The following is a 22,803-nucleotide window of genomic DNA, read 5'->3' on the forward strand; positions in this document are numbered from 1 at the left end:
AACCCCTTATCCCTATTCTGAGGCCCACTCCGCACCCCAAAACTGGAGAAGGTGCCTCTGGAGGGAGCTGCAACCCTGGACTCTGTCCCCAGCTTGAGGGAGTCTGACACCATCCCACAAAGTGGGAGCTACCACTGAGAATGCACGTGAACGGGCAGCTGTCAATTTATTCACTGGCAGAGTAGTATCTTTCGAAGGTTTTGCTCAGGTAAGTGAAGATGCTGCAGCGGATTACAGAAGGAGGGGTAGTCCTGCAAGCACGTGGGTCCAAGGCCATTCAGGGCACTGTAGGAGAACCTCAATGAAAACTCTGTGTGTGATCTGATCCAAGAAACTGTCCTGTTTGCAACAGTTCACTTAGATCATATCACATTACCAACTGCACCCTTGAATTTTGCCTAACAATCTTGAGATCTATTACAGACTCAAGTGGCAGTTTGTTTTCCCCCATACAGGGAAAGAAAGAAAGGACGCAACAATAAAACTAACAAATCCTTGTTTCACCCATCAGCTCCCTCCCCATAATTTAATCTAACCATCTTGATTTAACAAGTTGGAAAGCTATACAAGACTTTTCTTTGTGACTATCCATTGCTTTAATTTTCTCTAGTGGGTTGTAATAGCCAAAGACTCGGTTGCTTCATTTGAGCAAATGAATTCCTGGGAAATACTGAGAAATGTTGTGTTAAGACAGAAAACAAGATTCCACACACACACACACACACACACACACACACACACACACACACACACACACACACACACACACACACACACACACACACACACACACACACACACACACACACACACAATTCAACACCATGTGCTTATTCAGTAAAGTAAGCTTGCTACAAACTTGGAATATAGATTCTTTAGCTCACACAACACTCCGCTCTGAGAGGGCTTTTTACATTTTATTCAGTGTATAGCCACTTTGAAGCAACTGTCTTCGAAGCAGCTTGCAAACCATCCAATAAAGCATAAAATTGATCCATACAATTGAAAGCATTAAGAACAGCATCAGTGGGGCAGGTTGGATCTCACATATCACAAGACAGAGACGGGACAAAAGAGATTTCACTGCTGGTCACATAAATGTCCCTGTTAGCTTGACTACAGAACAGAACTAGATAAAACTACTGCCACTTTGAGCAACCAGCGCAGCATTAAAAAAATGCTTCACTTTTTTGATATAGGAATATACTTTGGTGGCTCATGTGTAGATGAGCTGTGAACCAAAACAGACCAAAGGTGGGGGAGCGCGCAGGAATGGGCGATGAGAACCTTGCCGGTTTGCACCAATATAATAACAACAGCATTTGATTTATATACCACCCTTCAGGACAACTTAAGACCCACTCAGAGTGGTTTACAAAGTGTGTTATTGTTATCCCCACAACTATCACCCCGGGAGGTAGGTGGGGCTGAGAGAGCTCTGGAAGAGCTGTGACTGGCCCAGGGTTACCCAGCTGGCTTCAAGTGGAGGAGTGGGGAATCAAACCCACCTCTCCAGATTAGAGTCCCGTCACTCTTACCACTACACCAAACTGGCGCGTACTTTTTGAGGAGGAAAGCCCTCCATGTTGATAAAAATGAGCACATTGCAGGAAACAAAAATCTGCCCTTAATAAATTGGCGGCAAAAAGTTTCAATAGAATGCAAGCAAAGCAAGTGACAGTTGAACTAAGAGCAGAACCACAAGTGACAAAAGGCACAGATTGGACACTTGTCTGCTTCCCTCAAGTTTTGATGGGAAATGTAGGCATCCTGGTCTTGCAGCTTGGCTCTCTGACTGCTGTCCAATGGACTTTTCAACTGTCACTTGTCCAACATTCCGCCAAGCTGCCTACATTTCCCATCAAAATTTGAGGGAAGCTGACAAGTGTCCAATCTGTGCCTTTTGTCACTTGTGGTTCTGCTCTAAGAGCTGCAGTTCCAAACAGTTTGCAATAAAAAAGAGTTACATACAGAAGCACAGACCAGTTTCCGAGGGAGAAAGGGAAAGACAGCCGAGTGATAATATGGCAAGCAGTAAGGGGGGGAAAAGACAAGGTGCTGAAGTATCGCAGGCATAAAAATGGAGGACATTGCATATCTAAGGGGGAAAGTAAAATCACTAGACCCAATACTACTCTCCCCCACTACTTCCCCTCTCCCTTTTCTGAAAGCCCTGAGGTCGCCAGGTCCCCCGGAGGCAAAACTGGGGGATGAAAGGGTCACGGAGAGGCTTGCAGGGGGAGCTTATGTCATACCCGGTGTGACAAGGAAGTGAAGGCCCCCACGCGGGGGTCACTTGAGGAAAGTTAGCCCCTTGAGGGGAGATTTTCATCAAATCCGCCCTGCCCAGGGGCCTCCACTCCCTCGTTATGCCTGGAGTGACATCATTCCCAGGGCAAGGAGGGTGCGCTCTGAAGCTTGCAGGAGCGCACTCTGGATCTCCTGGGCGCATTCCCCACGCTTCCTCCACACACCCCAGCCAGGTGAGTGGTGGCAGAGGCGGAGGCTCAGAACAGGAGATAGCCCACTCCCACCAGAGGACTGGCAACCTAAAAAATAGCATTTTCTCTTTTTTGCCTCCTTCTCTCGATATATATATTTACTTCATTTATACCTCACCTTTCTCCACAATGAGGACCCAAAGCAGTTACATGATCAATCTTTTCTCCTCCATTTTATGCTTACAACCTTGTGAGGTAGGTTCAGCTGAGTGGCTGGCCCAGAGTCACCCAGTCAGCTTCCATTGCAGAGTGGGAATTTGAACCTGGGTCTCCAGAATCACTAACTACTACATTTCAATGGCTTTTGTGGGTTGGCCACTGTTGTACAGAAGCAAGTGACTGGGCCTGGGTAAGTCATACAAGTTGTGTGTTATCATGTTGTCCAGTGGTTGCTGCTGGGCCGAGCCTTGATGCGTCCTGGAAAGTGCCATGGTTCCCCCTGCCCCTGCTTTTTACTGACAGAAACCACGGCTTCAACGGGCAGTAGCATTGTGGTTCCCTACGAAAAAAAGCCACAGAGAGCAATTGTTTCTTAAAACTACAGACGCTACTTCTATTATTGGGGGGTGGGGCACTGTATTTTTTTAAAAGATTTTTCTGCAAACCTAGGGGTTTTCTCAGGTTTGTAGAAACATCTGTCGTCTATTCAGGGATCCAGTCTCTGGATTTAAGTATCTACAGATGTGGCCATGTTGAGAATTAGAAATAATGATAACACAGATGCGAGTCTTGAAGAACAGCTTGTAACAGTTTAATCAATTCTAAATTTATTTAAAATGTTCAATTCAAGATGTAGTAGATTTTTTAAGAGGAACACCACAAAAACGGCTGGACATAAAACACAGACGTCCCTGAAATTTTTTGGTAGGTTCTCTATTTTATGGAATCGGTGCAGTTAAGTTGTGGCTACTTTTATATTATGAAAAATAAAGACTTGCCTTCTTATACTTGCAGCACAACCAGATAGTGCCTACTTCTGAAAATGCATGGGTCTTGAAAATGCAAACGCATTTTAACTTTGCCATAATCAAGTTAGGCTCATAAGATACCAGTGGTGTACTGTAGTCTCCAGGGCTTTTTTTCAGCAGGAACGCGGTGGAATGGAGTTCCAGAACCTCTTGAAAATGGTCACATGGCTGGTGGCCCCGCCCCCTGATCTCCAGACAGAGGGGAGCTTAGATTGCTCTCCGCGCCGCTCCAGCAGCGCAGAGGGCAATCTAAGCTCCCCTCTGTCTGGAGATCAGGGGGCGGGGCCACCAGCCATGTGACCACTTTCTCCAAGGGCAACCCACTGAGTTCCACCGCCTCTTTTCCCAGAAAAAAAGCCCTGGTAGTCTCTTTAAAAGCAGCTTCTTCCAGAGATATTTCAGATACATTTCAAATTTCATTCAGGCAATTAACTGAACAGAATACCTTTGGTAAGGATCACATAATATTCTTCTTTCAAAGTAATGCTCCATGAAGGATCGTGTAGTTTTTAAATGATACCAACTCCAATCTGCCCATCTTTAAAAAAACAAAATACAACCACCCTTCATAATTACTTGTTTCGGAAACCAGCAAGCTCAACTTCTTTAAAAATACCTAGTCCTGACAAGCATAAAAAGGATAGTATTTTTATATAAATAAATGGATTTTAGGGCCAATGGTTTCATACTTAAGGATTTCCTTCTCAAATAACTGAGGGCCAAGCAACAAGTGACAAATGACACTTGAACGGCAAGTGGATTGAGTGGAGCACAAGTGAACAGGGAGAAATACACTTGCCGTTCAAGTGTCATTCGTCACTTGTAGTTTCGCCCTGAGACTAGCATAGTGTTCGATATGGCGGTACATATTCTAGTCCTTCACCATTTTTATTTTAAAATTCAATAAACGATAGCAACTAATATAGATTGCCTTCATCCATTTTAGAGTGAGGGGAAAAAATCAGATTCCACTTTTCTTCTTTCTGCTGTCTCAATATTGTGACCGTAGGTCTTGCTGGTTTTCAGATGTTGTATACTCAGCAACTTAAGAGATGACAGATTTCCATTCCTCACAGAAGCCGTCTCTAGTTTGTTTTTACAGACTCTAAAAAGGAGGGTACTTTGTATTTCTGGGCACCAGTTTTGTAACCCAAATACAGACACTGTATACAGAAACTGGCTATTGTCATTTCATTTAAAAAGAGTTGGTATTCATGTTTCCATTACTGTTTTAAATAGCTAACCATTTGTTCTACAGTCATTTTTACTATAAGTATGTCATTATTATCCCCACAATAATCACCCTCTGAGGTGGGTGGGGCTGAGCGAGCTCCAGAGAGCTGTGACTAGCCCAAGGTCACTCAGCTGGCTTCAAGTGGAGGAGTGGGGAATCAAACCCAGCTCTCCGGATTAGAGTCCCGCTCTCTTAACCACTACACCAAACTGGTAGAGTTAGATTGGATTGGGACAGGATTTAATCCCCTTCTTTTTGGAATTCGGGTCCTCTCAGTAGTAGCCGTAGTAGTAGTAACAACAACAACAACAACTGTATATTGTCGAAGGCTGTGTTTATATACCGCTCTTCTAGATAGATTAGTGCCCCACCCAGAGCTGTGAAAAAGTTAGTATTGTTATTGTCCCCACAATGCAGCTGGGGAGCTGGGGCTGAGAGGAGAGGCTTACCCAAGGCCGCCTACTGAGCTCATGGCAGGAGTGGGATTTGAACCAGTAGAGTGCTGATTCGCAGCCCAACCACTTAACCACTGTGCTACAGCAGCTCAGTATTGTAGGGGACCTCCAAAATGCCCTTCTGATGACATGCAAAAGAGGGACACTGCTATGTTCACATGTATGTATATTAGGAGAATCGTGCATAATCCACATGGAATGCAAAAGTTAAACATCTGAAAGGAGCTACCAAGTACTTAGACAACTCCAAGATTCAAACTGTAAGTGTGCTTTTACTCCAAGCTGAAGGAAACTATGAGAAACTGTGAACAGCAGATCACCACGGCAACCCAAATTCCTCTCTTCTTCATAAAGTGAGATACTATCAAAGCTTCTTTTGTAAGGTGGTCTGTATGTGCCAAATCTGACATGATGTGAAGAAGCACTGAGGGAAATATGTCTGGCTAAAGCCATTTCTAAAGAGATCACAGTACTAAAAGTAGTACAATTTACTTTTTTAAAACTTCATTTATATCCCGCTTTCCTCCCCAATGGCTTACATCATTCTCTTCTCCATTTTTTCCTCAGAACAACCCTGTGAGGTAGGTTACGCGAAGAGTGTGCGACCGGCCCAAGGTCACCCAGCAAACTTCCATGGCAGAACTGGGAACCGAACCTAGTTCACCCAGATCCTAGTTTAACAATCTAACCACTACACCATGCTGCCTCTCCATGCATGTTTGTAATGAGCCAGTTTTTTGTGAACCTCAACAGCTCTGCAAGTACACATTTGTCTTCTCAGGTCTTCTTGGATTAGTCAAGTCTGATGGAAGTTGCATTTAGTCTATCCAGGAACATTTTTATTTGGAAGGAGAACAAGAGGGAAGAGGAATTAGCCAGTAGTGGAAGGAAGCTTGACTAAAGATGCCACTCTGAGAGCATAACTGGAAGCGAGATGGCTGGGAAATCTTTCCCAGTTCAGCGTTCCCAGCATTCAAAATTATTACCTCCAACCTGCATTCAGGAGAAGTCTACTAAAGACTTCCAAGCCAGGCTGACCCAGCTCTGTGTCAGGCTACGGGTGACAGGATATGGCAGACAGATCCCCGTACCATTGCAACAAGAAGTCCAGGCTCTTGGTTAAATGGTTTTATTCAGAAATCCAATCATTTCCATATATATGTCCATCGAATTACTCAGAGGCAAGAAAGCATCTCAGCAGTACACGTTTCCTTGATAGGAATAGAGACTTGAGGAAAGCACAGCTCTAAATACTCAATCATTTCCCCCCTCCCACTTAGACCACAGGTTTGCGCAGGAAACGGTCTGGGAACGTCTTCTGGAGTTAATACATCAACCTAGACAAAACAAAGAGGCATAAGAGTCAGCGGCAATATTGCAGACAACACAAGGTCATTTCTGTGAGCTTCAAAGAAAGAAAAGACAGCTGCGTTCTCAGGCTGCTAGAGGGAGAAACAAAAGTGATGGTTAGAGCATTTGCAAAATGAAATCAAGGTGCAGCATTAGCAATGGTTCAACACATAGAACAATGGCATGGATGTAGGGGTACAGACATGACACTCTGCCTGTAGAGAATTCTGAAGGCTCCCTGGTTTGTAGGCAGAGGAAGCTGAAGCAGACTGCAGTCACAGGTAGAAGGAAACAAGGAGTGCCTGGCTGATCTTTTAACTCTTTGGTGAAATCTGCCACCAAGGAGAGAGAGGAAAAGTAGAGACAGACAGAGGGAGAAGAAGGGTAGCAGAGCAGACCGTACGTGGCTCTCTGCAGGGCTTTTTTTTCCGGGAAAAGAGGTGGGGGAACTCAGTGGTGGAACTCAGGACCGCACAATGACGTCACTTAGGGTCGGCTGGAACAAGGGGGGAGTTTTTTAAAGTTTAAATCATCCTAGGCAAAAATGGTCACATGGCCGGTGGCCCCGCCTCCTGATCTCCAGACAGAGGGGAGTTTAGATTGCCCTCCACGCGGCTGCGGAGGGCAATCTATCAGTCAATCTTTATTACGGTCATAGACCACACAATAATAGCATACAACCCAGTCATGGTAAATCTAAACTCCCTTCTGTCTGGTGATCAAGGGGCGGGGCCGCCGGCCCTGTGACCATTTTCAAGAGGTGCCAGAACTCTGTTCCACGGTGTTCCCGCTGAAAAAAAGCCCTGGCTCTCTGAATTCTTCCATCTTCCACAGGAGAGAAGTAGTTCAACCATCAAGTGTGTCACTTGACGGCATTAAAATAGCATTTGCAGTGCTAACCTAAGCACCCTTCTAAGACTATTCAAGTCAATGAGCTTCAAAGAGCCCATTGGAAGTTGTTTTAATGCAGTGTTTCTATTTTTGTGTATCAAATTGAGGTGTGTTTTTTTTTAATTTGAAAGGTGGCTAATTCATGTATAAAATAAATAATATGTGGTAGAAAAGCTAAGCACAACACCTGAATATTTTTGACTGTGTGCATAGTTTGGCAGCACTGTGATAACATGGGTTCTGTTCTTCCCTTGGGACAGCCCTCTGAGGGCCAAGCTACACATGACGAATGACACTTGAACAGCAAGTGTATTTCTCCCTGTTCACTTGCCCTCCACTCAATCCACTTGCCGTTCAAGTGTCATTGGTCATGTGTAGCTTGGCCCTGAGCTTCTGCTGACCAGGATAATCGCACTATATTTAGCCCCATACTGGCTTCGGATGCCTCTCCTCCTTAAGCCCTGTTAACTCAGTATGAATTAGCTGAGTCCTTTTCTTAAGGCAAGAGGGAGCCGCAAAAGGCACTTTAAAGGACACTGTCTTTGTTCTTTTTGGAATCCAACAAATACTTTGGCGGGGGTGGGGGGAGAAAAGAAAAAGAGCCCCGCGAGGCACTCCCAGCCTCTCACAAGCGCAGAGCGACCCCACCAACGATCGAGTGACTTCCATGCGTCTTAGGCATACCCAAGCAGGTAATTGCAAAAGCGAATTAACCTCTAATCTCTCATCAGATTAGAAGTTAGACTCAGTATTTCTGACACACAGTTCCAGAGAAGATCAGTCAACGGTAACAACAAAACCAAACTGTATTTCAGTAGAAGCACAACCCAAGTTAACTATTGAGAGAAGTGTTCAGAAGCTAATTAGCAGGAAGTGTATTACTCATCACTTGCGACTGCTTTGACAAAGGGTTTGCCACCTGCAGAGCCGTGCAGCGCACCTCTGGCCACGCGAACATGCTGCATCTCCTTCTGGGATCCTTATTACTGTGGTGTGGGTATAGCCATCAAGCTGAGTTTTACTCTTTTCATACAAATGAATGGCAGCCATTCACTGAAATAACAGAGGTGCACTCAGGGACACCATTGAGATGAAGCCCACACCTGTTGATCTGTGATCTGGCGAGGGATAAGCCACTTAGATATACTTATAAGCAACAGCTGACCATGAGTTCTTCAGCAGGACTTATTATGCAACTCTATATTCTCAAGACAAACCCCCAAACAAGCTCAATATAACCGTTTAATCAAAATCACATCTTCAGGCTGTTCTCCACACATCAAAATACAAAAACCAAATACAAAGATTTATATGTACTATTGATCAAGAATATAAAGTGTCTTAGTGCATTAATAAATAGCATAAAGTACATACAAACTATCCAAAGAAAATTCCACAATTCAACAAATAGGTAAAGTGGTCAATAAATACAATGAATACAAATCTCGAAGGAATAAATATATAATAAATAACAGCGGCAACTATTTAACCATAACCAGGGGTCATTTCGTAGAAAAAGAGCCGGAGGAACTCATTAGCATAACTCATTAGCATATGCCACATCCCTTGGCATCTCCTATCCTGGCTGTTTTGGAACCAATCCTGGCCATTCAGGGCCAAAATTGGGCCCAAAATTGGGCCAAAATTGGGCCCCGATACGGGCTGTTTCAGCCTCGATCCAGGCCGTTTCAGCCCCAATCCAGGCCAAAACGGGCCCAGAATGGCCGAGAGACAGGTGGGCGGGGCCACCTGACATGTGACCTCTTTGGAGAACTGCTGGAACTGTGTTCCTGCACGTTCCCCCTCAAAATGAGCCCTGACCATAACCAAGCACCATAACACCATAACAGCTTAAAAGTAAAGCAGTCTCTTTATTTTTAAGTGTGCTGAGAAAGGAAGCTCCAGGGAAGATTTCTATGTTCAAGATAAGTGTCCAAGTAACAACAATATCTATTTTTTTTCTTCTTTTTCTTTTTCAGCTGGAGTCATGAAGGTCATGGATGCTGCTGGTTCACACCCACCTAGCCCAACAAGGGGCCAACTACTAAAACCATTTTTGTTGTTGTTAGATTTCTTCAGGGGCAACACCACAGTCCACCCAGATCAGAACATTCTAATTCGCATCTATTCGTTTCTTCAGGGCTTTTTTTCTGGGAAAAGAGGTGGTGGAACTCAGTGGGTTGCCTTCAGAGAAAATGGTCACATGGCTGGTGGCCCGGCGGCACGGAGGGCAATCTAAACTCCCCTCTGTCTGGAGATCAGGAGGCGGGGCCACCAGCCATGTGACCATTTTCAAGAGGTTCCGGAACGCCGTTCCCCCACGTTCCAGCTGAAAAAAAGCCCTGTGTTTCTTTAAAATTAAGAGCCCAAACTCACCACCATCAAAAACAGTCTCTCACAACCCGTGAAGCGGCGCACCTCAGTCGAGGGCCACTTAGGTTAACAATACAACTGCTTGACAATCACATCCAGAGAAGCAAGATAAAGGGACAGAAATAAGTAATGTACAATCAGAGCAACGCCCAATTCGTCACAAAAAAACATGATAGATTTAAATCATTACTGAGTCCCTGAGGTTTTAAGCCACCCAAATTATGAATCCAATGAGGCTCTTTAAGCAGCAAATCCCTTTGGGCCACCCGAGATGGACCCTTACTGGCTACATACAAGACAGCAAACTGAAATTCATCCTCTCTATTGTGGTGTGCAAATATTGTTTGAGGGTAGAGGAATCAAATGTGCATTCTTCTCAACACTGGTTCTCTAATTCAAATACAGCCACAAAATCAGACACCCTACTTTCACACTCCCCAAAAGTGCTACCTTAAAAACGCTAGCATTTGCTACACTGGCAAAGCAGGAAAACGCTCTGGCCGAGCTCGGACTCCCAAATCCACTACATTGCTAATTCCGCAGGGGGTTTGTGAGATGCTGGCAATTTCATAATGCCCATCTCTATCTATCTATGTTTCAGCAACAACTCAGCTGGAGTTACCAACTTTCTCCTGAATGAGAGCAACTTCTGAGTAATGAAAAATATCCTGAGTACTTTCCCATGCCAGCAAGTTACCAGGCTTCACATTGTCCTACAAATGGAACATGGAGTGGAAAGAACACCAGAAATGAAGCTATCAGTTAAGTGACAAAAATTCCAGGCAACCAATACTTTTTTAAAAAGCCTAGAGCAGATCTTTTCATGATCTTTTCCTAGGTATTCTAGGGCCTGCATGAGATACTCCACTGCAGCAGCCGACGAGTTATCGGGTTACGAGCTACCTGATGCAGACTCCTGAACAAAGCAGTATCCTAGTCTCCCATACGCTCAAATCCACCTGAATAGGTAATGCATAACAATTACAAAAATTACTGTTCTGTTTCCAAATAGCATGGCTAGCAGATATATTCCTGAATTACCACCAACGCTTCATTACTAGCACTCCCAAGCCCTAATAACAACAACAATTAACAACAAAAACATAACAACAACATTCAATTTACATACTGCCCTTCAGGACAACTTAATGCCCACCCAGAGCAGTTTACAAAGTATGTCATTATTATCCCCACAACAAAACACCCTGTTAGGTGGGTGGAGCTGAGAGAGCTCCAGAGAGCCGTGACTAGCCCAAGGTCACCCAGCTGGCTTCAAGTGGAGGAGTGGGGAATCAAACCTGGCTCTCCAGATAAGAGTCCCGCGCTCTTAATAATAATAATGATGATGATAACAACAACATTCGACTTATATACTGCCCTTCAGGACAACTTAATGCCCACTCAGAGCGGTTTGCAAAGTATATTATCATTATCCCCACAACAACAATCATCTTGTGAAGTGGGTGGGGCTGAGAGAGCTCTGAGAAACTGTGACTGCCCCAAGATCACCCAGCTGGTTTCAAGCAGAGGAGTGGGGAATCAAACCCGGTTCTCCAGATTAGAGTCCCGCGCTCTTAACCACTACACCAAACTGGCTCTGATGCGTTATTAGAATGCATCTAGTGTCACCTAAAAAGGCAGTATTATCCCCAAGCATAATGCCAATCAGCACATGTTCCACACTAAGAATCGCCAAACCTGAATTCCTCACAGGCACCTCCTCCCCCGAACCCCAAAAAATCAATCCTTAGCAAACTCCCAATAGAAACAATTTAGTTTCTTTTATCAAATCATGCTTAGTTTTAAATTATTTAGCAACGTGCCCCAACTGCATACAATGGCAAAAAAGAAATAGTAGCTATTTCCATGTATACACCGCATACACTGGCTAAGGATCTGTCGATATCACGGGCTGAGTCACTGATCCTGGCAGTTCACAGAAACCCTGAAGAGCCAGAAGCCCAAGCCCAAGTTTGTAAACTACTTTACAATCGTGAGCCTATTGCAAGTTCATGATGTCACAGCCTCTCTACCTGCTATTGGCTTGGCTGCTCTGATGTCATCCAATGAGGAAAGCCTAGTGCTCACCAGCTAACTGCAGGAGAACAAAGAGATCTTAGAATCTGAACTTCAAGGTCATCTACCAACATTCTATTCTATTTGGATTTTATTCCATGGTTGTATGTTGTTGGGGACATTTCTGACCGAGAAAGGCAGAGTAGAATGGACATAAGTAAATTAAAAGGTTTATGATGAAATTAAAAGGGTCCCCTTAAGGATCTTTTTGTTAAATGCTACAAATGTCCGTATTGCATATACACTGTCTAGCACAGAACAGTTGAGTAGCTCAGAAACCACAAATACTGGCTCCTTACATATTTGTGAACAATTCAAATTTTAATATAGTCTGTAATTACATATGCTCTCCTAAGAGACCTATAAATTGAAAAGCCTGTATAACCTGCCAAAGAGTTGTTAGAGCTCATCACAAGGAACTATTATTGAATTATCAGCTACTTAATGAGTTTAAAGCAATTCCTAATTTAACCTAACATTAGCAGCATTACAAGAGTCTTTGCATGTTATGCGTTTCTTCACAGAATCTGCTTCATTTAAGAATGATCACTAAGGGATTATTTTAATGAAATTATTAATTTAAGTTAAAAATGAAGCTACCACAGTATTCTGCCTGTACTTCAACTCCGACAGGAAATACAATAAGATGAGCAACTTATGTGCTCCTTTCCAAAAACATCTTCTGTTCTGAGCATAGAAGATGACTTGGGGTCTAGATTAGCAGCATTTCTCCTTTTCCTCTACTCCATCCACTCGAGAAAACACAGAAGTGCTACAGCTTCAGAAACCATCTTTCATTTTTGCCTGGAAGCAAACACAAACACAGCATTCATAGTACGTGGCAGGATCCTTGCTCAACCAAGATTACCATACATACCACACCCATCATACTTGGCCCTACACACCACACTGTGCTACTATTTTGTTGCTGGGAGCAAGGCCAGCTCTGACTGATGAATTTCTCAAATCAAAACAGAAAACCAAAGATGAGTTAATCTAGTATTACTACGTCCAAGCACATTCCCACATGTGGCATCCAAACCCCAGCTTATACCCCCAAAGCCCATTTCAATTGTTATCTTTTGATGGTCCTTCTTCATATACTGTGTGTGTTATGTGCTGTCAAGTTGCTTCCAAGTTATTGCAAACCTATGAATGAAAGACCTCATTAACAGATTTGCTCAGATCTTGCAAACTGGAGGACATGACTTCTTTTATAGAGTCCAGCCATCTTGCTTTGCATCTTCCTCTTTTCCCACTGCCTTCAACTTTTCCTTGCATTATTGACTTTTCCAGAGAGTCTTGTCTTCTCATGATATGGCCAAACTACGATAGCCTCAGTTTTGTCATTTTAGCTTCTAGGGTTGTCCACAGTCAGGGCCGGAGCGCCCATTAAGGCCAGGTAGGCGGTGGCCTCAGGCGCGGGGTGCCGGAGGGAGTGCCGGAGGAGGCGTGGGGGGCAGGAGCGCGCACCACAAAGCAGCAGCCTCCTATCCCTCCCGCCCCGCGTCGCCACCGCCGCCGCCAGCACAAGCCCTCGGCTGGGTGCAGCCGCTGCGAGCAGGCATCTGCGGCGGCGCAGGCAACCGAGCGGGAGAGCTCGGAGGCCACCCACCGCAGTGATCGGGCTGGTGGTGGTGGTGGCGGTGGGGCACGCACGCCCGCGCGCACGCTCTCATGATGACGTCACATGTGATGTCATCATGCAGGCCGGTGTGTGCGCGCTTGTGTGCGCGCGGGGGGGTGCCCGGCCAGCCGGCTGCGAGCACCGCAAACCCTTGCGCCGCCCCTGTCCATAGTAACCACAAAACTCTCCTCCAGCATCAGATTTCAAATGAATTCATTTTCTTCCTGTCCGCTTTCTTCATTGTCCAACTTTCACATTCATACATAGTAATAAGGAACACCATAATTTGGATCTTTTCTAGTTACCTCACAGGTCCACTTCCAAGTCTCAGTCTTCTGATTTCAAGTTTACAGTCTCCCTTTTGGTTGATGATTGAGTCAAGGAAGAGAAAAAATTGAACGATTTCCATTTCCTCATTGTCAACTTTAAAATCGTGTAATTCCTCAGTAGTCATTACTTTTGTCTTCTTGATGTTCAGCTGTAATCCTGCTTTGGCACTTTCTCCTTTAACCTTCATCAGTAGTTGTTTCAAGTGTGTTATTTCCATATCTCAAATTGTTAATGTTCCTTCCACCAATTTTCATTCCACCTTCTTCTAAACCTAATCCAGTTTTCCTTTTGATATGCTCTGCATAGAGGTTGAACGAGTGGGGAAATAATATGCATCCTTGTCTGACACCCTTGCCAACTGGACACCATTCTGTTTCCCCATATTCTGTCCTGATAGTAACCTCTTGCGCAGACTACAAGTTGTGCATCCAAACAATCAGATGTTTTGGCACTAGATGTGGGCATGAACCGAAATACGAACCAAAGTTCATCCCGAACCAGGCCGTTTTTTGGTTCACGAACCGGCAGCTGTAGAATTTTGAGTGTCACATTGCTTGCATGGGAAATTAACGCAATGGTCCAATAGTTGCTGCATTCCTTGGCATCCCCTTTTTTTGGAATTGGAGCATACACTGAGCATTTCCAATCTGTGGACCATTGTTTAGTTTTCCATATTTGTTGTCATTTTCTTGTTAAGATTTTGATAGACTCAGTTTCTGTAGCTTGAAATAGCTCTGTTAGTATCCCATCTACTCCAGGTGCTTTGTTTCTCCCAATTGTTTTGAGCAGAGCTTTCACTTCATTTTCTAAGATTTTCGGTTCTTCGTCAAAAGATTTTTCTGTGAAGTATCTGTCATCCTTCCATCTCTTCTATATAGTTCTTCAATGTAGTGTTTCCATCTTTCCCTTATATTGTCCCTATTGGATAACATATTTCCGTGTTAATCTTTCAGCATCCTGAGCTATGGTTTGAATTTCCCTTTGATTTCCTGGATCTTGCAGAACAGGTCTCTTGTTCTTCCTTTTTTCTTGTTCTTTTCTATTTCTTTGAACTGGTTATCATAACAGATCTCTTTGTCTCTCTGGGCAAGTCACTGAAAGCTTCATTTAGAATTCTGACTCTATTTCTGTCACTTTTTGCTTTTGTGTCTCATCTGTCTTTAGCAATTTTAAGATTCCTCAGTCATCCATTTAGGCTTCTGCTTTCTTTTGGCTACAGGGATAGTCTTTGCACATTCTTCCTTGATAATATCTTTAGTTTCAGCCCGTAGTTCTTCTGATTCACAATCAATTAAACTTACATCACCATCCTATGCAGCCCATTTATGGGCTTAGACTGGAGTAACTGCACAGGATTGCACTGTTAGTGTTGCAAATCTGTTCTTTACATGGTCTTTATATTCTTCAGGAATATTATTTAGATTGTATTTTGGCACTATGATTCTTTTAGTGTTTCTCTTCAGCTTGATTCTATTTTTTTAAATTAATTTAATTATATAAACAATGATACAAACCAGAGGGAACCATAAAACCATCAGACACAGAGAGGAAAAAATCATAAAATTAAACCATGGGAAGCTGTAAAAGAAACTACACTTCACAATCTGTTACAAACCCAAGAATCACAATGGACAAACATCTAAACTTTGTTTCATCAAAGAAATTACAGCTTTAGAGTCCAGTAGCACCTTTAAGACTAACCAATTTTATTGTAGCATAAGCTTTCGAGAATCACAGCACATATAAAATCTAGGGCTGGTTTCCATATTTTATCATACTCAAATAAAGGAATTACCATACGTAAGTCCCCAAAGAACAGATGATGCATAATCCTACCCATCAAATATTGCTCCCAGATTTTCTGGTACCATTTTTTGAGCAATGATCCCGTGAGGGATTTCCAATTCCTAGCGATAACCAAATGAGCAGATGCAACCAATATCGAAACCAGAGATTTAGTTATAAAGGGCTTTCCTTTATATTAGCAGAAGCCGCATCTTTTAAAATGAACATCCAGGTGCCCATAACAAAATTTCTATCCAGGCTATCAATCTTCATAAAATACTTAGTTGGGAAAGATCATAGAATCATAGAATCATAGAGTTGGAAGGGGCCATACAGACCATCCAGTCCAACCCCCTGCCCAGTGCAGGATCAGCCTAAAGCAGCTCTGACAAGTATTCATCCAGCCTCATCTTGAAAACTGCCAGTGAAGGGGAGCTCACCACCTCCCTAGGCAGCTGATTCCACTTTTGAACTATGACGGTGAAAAAGTTTTTCCTAATATCCAGTCAGTACCTTTGTGCATGTAGTTTTAGCCCATTGCTTCGCGTCCTACCCTCTGCTGCCAACTGGAACAGCTCTTTGCCCTCCTCCAAATGACAGCCTTTCAAATATTTAAAGAGAGCAATCATGTCCCCCCTCAACCTCCTCTTCTCCAAACCAAACATTCCCAAGGCCCTCAGCCTTTCCTCGTAGGGCTCAGTCTCCAGACCCCTGATCATTCTCGTCGCTCTCTTCTGCACCCTCTCGATTTTGTCCACATCCTTTTTGAAGTGAGGCCTCCAGAACTGCACACAATACTCCAGGTGGTTGATCTCATGTAATATATACCAATCTGCAGTATACATTAATTTTCCTTATATTTAAATAAGAAGTAGGGACCCACAAGGACTTGCGGGAAGCATCTTATTCCCTCCCACCATGTCTCTTTCCCTTCCCTTCCTCCCACAGCCTCTCCCTTTTTTCCTGATTCCTTCTCTCCTTCCCACTCACCCTCGTCTGCCCCCTGTCCTCACCTTTCCCCCTCTCCCCCAGGCAGCCTCTCCCCTATGACCCAGTTGTGTGGTGTCTGCTGAGCCAGGCCCAGTTGAATGGTGGGGAACCTGCAAGCACTTACTAGGATACTTTACTTCCCCCTGTACCCCCTTCCCCACATTATTTCCGCTTTGCCTCTTCCTGGCAGCCTCCACAAGCTCACCTTTCCCTGCATCCTTCTCTCCTTCGAACCCACTGAACAGCTTACCTTTTATCTGCCGCCCACCTTCATCCATATTTCTTAATTGACTTCATTTATATACTGTCATTCTCTGCAATGGGGACCTGAAGCAGCTTACATCATTCTCCTTGCCTCCATATTATCCTCACAACAACCCTTCCTTTATTGAGTCAAGCCATCTCATTTGGGGTCTTCCTCTTTTCCTGGCATTATTGTCTTTTCCAGTGAGTCTTGTCTTCTCCTGATGTGACCAAAGTACTGGGAGAGCACAATACCCTTGATTCTCATGATATATTTGATTGCCAATGTGGGCCAAGCTAGAAGTGACGAATTACACTTGCATGGCAAGTGAACAGACACACGTGTATTCCTCTCTGTTCACTTGCACTCCACTTGCACGCCACTCGATCACATGATCGATTGGAGTGCAGGTGGAGCGCAAGTGAACAGAGAGGAATACACGCGAGTCTGTTCACTTGCCATGCAAGTGTAATTCGTCACTTCTAACTTAGCCCTGTGTGAACAGAGTAGCCCATTATTCAAGCTCTGCTATACATGAATGTATACTCACAGCAAAACCAGGTTTCCGATTGCACATACCAAAGTTGGGAAATGCACGTTGCTCTATTCATACAAAACAGTGACCTCATAATGCTCTCCCACCATGTGGTGTAGGAGTGCAAAAATGTAAGAAGTGAAGGGAGCAAAAGCCGTCTGTCACAGGCAATAGCAGTGTCAGCCGGGGTGAACACCAGCCCCCCCCCCCCGGGAAATACATGTTGTTTTTGATTTTCAGCCATGATGCACTAGAGAGTAGCAGCAATTTAAGCAGTCACCGTTAAGCCCATGGAAAAGAAGCATGCACCAATCACACACCAAATTCCGGTATGAAGGAAAGTGTACAGATTTCTTTTTAAATTGCCTGCTCTTTTTTAAAAAAATGTGTTACTCACCTTTGTTTACAGCAACAAAATTAATGATAGAGTAAAACTATTGACTTCAGCTGGCTTCCTATATGTGAAAACTAATGTTCTCTTTTTATGCCAAATGTCCATCACTGAATTCAAAGGTAGTCTGCACTGGAGCAAGCAATGCAAAAAGCAAGATATATTGTTTTAGAACATGAAGTCTGTAAACATCAATAATCAAGATATAGTGTTCAGTAGCCAACCAAGGTCATGTAACTCAATGACACACCCAGACATTAAATGGAAAGATGCTGTCATCACTGTGTATCTCAGAAAGGGTTGATGGGTCCCTCTCAAGTCTATGTACCTTCCAGAATCGCTTTCATTACCTAAACAGCCCTGATTAGGTGATAGGCACACATCAATTTACCAAATGCGAAATACTTCTAAGGGACAAAAGGGATTCAATTAGTACTGTTGCTGCTGTCAGAATCTACTAGAAGCAGAATTTGGGTTGAATCCTGCATTTCTGTAATATTGTTCTGAAAATTCTATCAGCTATACTGAAATTAAGGCTTTCTTTCACCGAACCCAGTGCAAGATATCAAGAATGAAGCTTTCACTCTTTATGAGAAAGCGCATTATGTATTTTAGCAATACCTCCATTCTGGCAAATTTCAAAGCACTATAAATACAGATGTCTGCTAATAATTTATGTTGACATTACAAATTCCAGGCTATTGTCCAACTCACAACAAATGAATATCTAAAATAATCCTAAATCCATTGGATTCCAACATGGACTGAAAAGTTCCATTAAAACTCCCTGCCTCTGGTTTCAGATCAGGGGAACTCCAGGGCTTTTTTTAAAGGGGGAAGCGGGGGAACGGAGTTCCGGAACCTCTTGAAAATGGTCACATGGCTGGTGGTCCCGCCCCCTGATCTCCAGACAGAGGGGAGTTGAGATTGCCCTCCACTCCATGCGGCGCGGAGGGCAATCTCAACTCCCCTCTATCTGGAGATCAGGGGGGCGGGGCCACCAGCCATGTGACCATTTTCACCGAGGGTGATTTAAACTTTTAAAAACTCCCCCTCTTGTTCCAGCTGCCACAAAGTGATGTCATTGCACGGTCCCGGAAGCATGAGCACACTTTGCCTATGCACATGTGGTACCAGAGCACCACCTCCCGCCAGGAGTTGCCTCCTGTGCTGGAAACCCACTGAGTTCTACCACCTCTTTTCCCAGAAAAAAAGCCCTGGAGAACTCTAAGCAAAATGTTTTCTGGGGACAACTGAAAGCAGCACCAATTATTTGCCTTCTATAACTTCCAAGAGCCAAACAGAGAAAAATCAGATTGCACACTTCAATACAAACAAAAAGTTACAGTATATATTGTATAAGATGCCTTCTGTGGTAATGGCCAATTGGCCATTCATACAGTTGAGGTTCAGTTCAAAATTAAATTATGTCAAGCAATAGCAGGGCCAGACCTGAAGCACGAACACTGACTTAAAAATGTTTTTCAAGAAACAGAAAGGCAAGAGGCCAGGAAAGTGGACAAATATAGCTGTGACCCATTAAAGTCGTATGACCTTTAGTACTAACAGACATTCAAAATAGGAGTTATCTGTAAATAACTTACAAAGCTCCCGGAGCGCAAAACTCTGCAGAAATCATTTCTATGCATCTAAAAATATCAGCCAAACAAAGAGTAGGTGACCGAAGAAGAGAGGTTTGAAATATTTTCCTCAGTTTGTAACCATCTTTTCCCTTCAGAAAAAATGTACGCACTCAAGAATTCTTTTGGGCAAAAAAACCAATAGGATTTATGTTTAGATTTCATATATCTGTCTTTCCAAAATCAACCACCCTATCTATTCTACAAAAATTGTTTATTGCCATCTCTGTCCTGGAGTTCATTCCTCCTTCCTTCATTTTCTGCCAAAGATATCTTGAAACTTAATAACTCACCCAGCAAATTTAAAGGTTTATTATTTGTGTTGTTTTTTCTCTTCCCTGTTCAGTTTCAATTAATCGGCACTTTACAAGTTAGAAGTATTATACCACAGCTTGTCTTTTAAGTTACCCTTCCGAAGTACATTTCAAGGCCAAAATTAAGCCATCCAGAATATTAACCATGTGCTCTGGGGTGGATTAGTCCCTTTCCCATCTGGTTATAATCTGATTCATATTAATGACATTCCTGCTAACTAGGATCAAACCTAAAAAAACTTTCCCCTTCATTTCTGGAAGGCATTTATAATAATTCATTTCTCTGTTACACCTTTGGTGCTTTCAGAATTTTGCCTGGTTTTTTAAGATCTTGAAATGGAAAGGGTCTTTAACCAGAAAAGAAACACTGAAGGTGTTCAATGCCATGCTGTGTATCTCCTGTCAAATTCCCTTTCTGAAAGAGGCACTAACAATGTAATCCTGAAAACGATTTCCTGGAAATAACTAAACCGCACTGCACAGACCAGAGCAGGATTTGGGGTACATCTGTTTATGACTGCACTCGGAATGCCTCTTATGGGTGTTCTAGATGGTGAATACTGGAAGATACTAGCAGAGTGAATTTTCTTGTTGTACCACCATATTTTACGGTCCACCATTCAAACATATTCTTTTATGCAGGGCTTTTTTTCTGGGGAAAGAGGTGGTGGAACTCAGCGGGTTGCCCTCGGAGAAAATGGTCACATGGCTGGTGGCCCCGCCCCCTGATCTCCAGACAGAGGGGAGTTGAGATGGCCCTCCGTGCCGCCCAGCGGCACGGAGGGCCATCTCAACCCCCCTCTGTCTGGAGATCAGGGGGTGGGGCCACCAGACATGTGACCATTTTCAAGGGGTTCCGGAACTCCATTCCACCGCGTTCCCGCTGAAAAAAAGCCCTGCTTTTATGGCAACAATCTGAAGATATCAAACAGTCTGATACTCGATGAGCTCAGCAGCCAACATGAGTTAATGAAAGCACTTTCCGCTGCAAATGCCACTGAAATCCATACCAAAAAGCGACTCAAAAATACAGCAGCTTTGCCCGTCTTGCAGGGATCTTTTTTAAGCGCTCCCAAGGTTCTCATTACGATTTGCTTTTGACCTTTATTCAAGCACCAGCCCCTGCCAGAGGACAGATCTCCACCACGAGCCGGAGTGTTGCCTTTGTCATTGCAAAGTCTGTGAAACTACACGTCAATTCTTCGGGATGCTGCCTAGCAGCTATCTTCTGTTTCATCAACGTGCTTGATGATGGTACGAGTACACGCAGACGTGAAGGCAAATAACTCAGGCTCTCTAAGGCTGAAATTGCATGTGGCTTGTGAAACAGAGGAAGGCTGAAATACGAATGTCGATCAGCCTTCCTGCGTGAAATGATGAGATGCCCTGCAGGCTCAGACCAGGGGACCATCGGGCCATCCTTTCCAGCAAGCCGTTTCACACACTGAGTGACCAGAGAGACTGTATTGGACAGCCATCAAACAAGGCATAGAACCAGGTCCCTCCTGCACCCCATGTTGCCTCCAGCACCGGTACCCAGAGGCTTATGAAGGCTCCCTTTAGTCATCACAGCTAGTAGCCACTGGCGGATCAATCTCTCTTCCATGAATCTAATCCCTTTCCAAGCCGTCGCCCCGTCATCACCGCAGCCACCGAAAGGGACCCCCCCCCAATTTAAAGCCTCTCTGAGTGAAGCAGTATTACTTTTTGCCCGTCCCAAATCCATTGCTTATCAATTTGATCAGATCCCCCCCCCCCCCCCGCCAGTTTCCATTATTATGGGAGAGGAAGCAAAAGCAACCCACTGGTTCAGAAACTTGCCACAGACAAAAATCAAAAGACCAGTTTTTCACGGATCCCAAATTTAGTAGTTCCGTACTGACAACAACCAGGTTTTACACATGTGCACACCAACCATCGGGATGTGTGTGTGGAAAGTGCTCCAAACGGCAGGTGTATATTTGGACCAGGGCTACCTTGAGTGCATTTGTAGGTCGGGCTGTAGATCCTTCCGTGCTGTCTTGGAAACAGTTTGGGTGCTGTTCTATGAAACATTGCCCCTTTGGGGCAATGCAGCACCCTCGGACATCCCGATTTCCCAAGGGTCTCTCCGTTCACTACGGAGCCTCTCGCCTGCAAGGATATTTACCGTGCAATCCTCAGAAGATCTTGTAGTAACTCTTCTCAGGATTGCACGGTAAACGTCCTTGCAGGCAAGAGGCTCCGTAGCGAAGGGAGAGACCCCGGGGCTGAGGCTGGCAACTCTTCTTACGGGGCTACGCTGTTAACTCGGCGACGCCAGCAGTTCCCTGCCGGTGCCAATCTCTGCCCCGACCCAAGCACGTGTTTGTCACCTCCGACGAGCGAGTCGGGGCGGCAACCCGCGGGCGGCCAGCCCTGGGCCGGCGGGCGCTCCCTGCCCTCCCCGCCGGACAGCCCCGACTCACCGGCGCTGAGCTGCATCCAGGCGCAGATCTTGTAGACGGTGGCGGTGCTGCAGAAGAAGAAGAGGCTGAAGCAGACGATGCAGGCGAGGATGAGCACCATGGAGAGGCCGATGAGGAAGGCGGCGGCTTGGAAGGCGCCCGAGGGGATGGCGGCGAAGTCGGCGAAGCTGCCGGCGCAGGCGATCTCGCGCGAGGCGCCCTGCTCGGTGCAGAACTGGAAGAGCCCGAAGTAGCCCGCCTGCGGGGTGTCCACGCCGTCGCCGATCCAGTAGGGCTGGAAGAAGCACACCACGGTGACGATGGCGAAGCAGATGGTGAAGATGGCCCACAGCACGCCGATGGCCCGCGAGTTGCGCACGTAGTTGCTCTGGTACAGCCGCGCCGCCTCCTGCGCCGGCACCAGCGCCGCCGCCGCCCCCGGCCCCGCCGCCGCCGCCCCGGCCATCCTCGCCCGCCCGCCTAGCGCCGGCTCCGCCGCGCCTGCATGGCCGCCCCGCGCCCGTCGGGCCGGCCCCGGGCCAAGCCAGCAGCCAGCGCAGCGCCGCCGCCCCGCGCACGCCCCGCGCAGCCCAGCCCAGCCCAGCCCGGCGCCTCCCGGCCGCTGGCGCCGCTGCCTCTGCTGCTGCTGCTGCTGCGCAGTCGCGCTCGGGCG

At 45.1% G+C, this 22,803-nt stretch overlaps 1 protein-coding gene across 1 annotated transcript in view; it reads right to left on the reverse strand.

The window, feature by feature from the left end:
• Positions 1 to 22,596, reverse strand: part of LHFPL3 (LHFPL tetraspan subfamily member 3) — a 314,010-nt gene extending 291,414 nt beyond the window's left edge. The window contains exon 1 of the mRNA XM_054987797.1: positions 22,152 to 22,596. Coding sequence (XP_054843772.1) covers positions 22,152 to 22,596 — 445 coding nt within the window. The remainder of the gene's footprint in view (positions 1 to 22,151) is intronic.
• Between the last annotated feature and the right edge of the window lie 207 nt (positions 22,597 to 22,803).

Source organism: Eublepharis macularius, chromosome 9, assembly GCF_028583425.1.
Source record: "Eublepharis macularius isolate TG4126 chromosome 9, MPM_Emac_v1.0, whole genome shotgun sequence".
In the NCBI taxonomy this organism is placed as follows: Eukaryota; Metazoa; Chordata; class Lepidosauria; order Squamata; family Eublepharidae; genus Eublepharis; species Eublepharis macularius.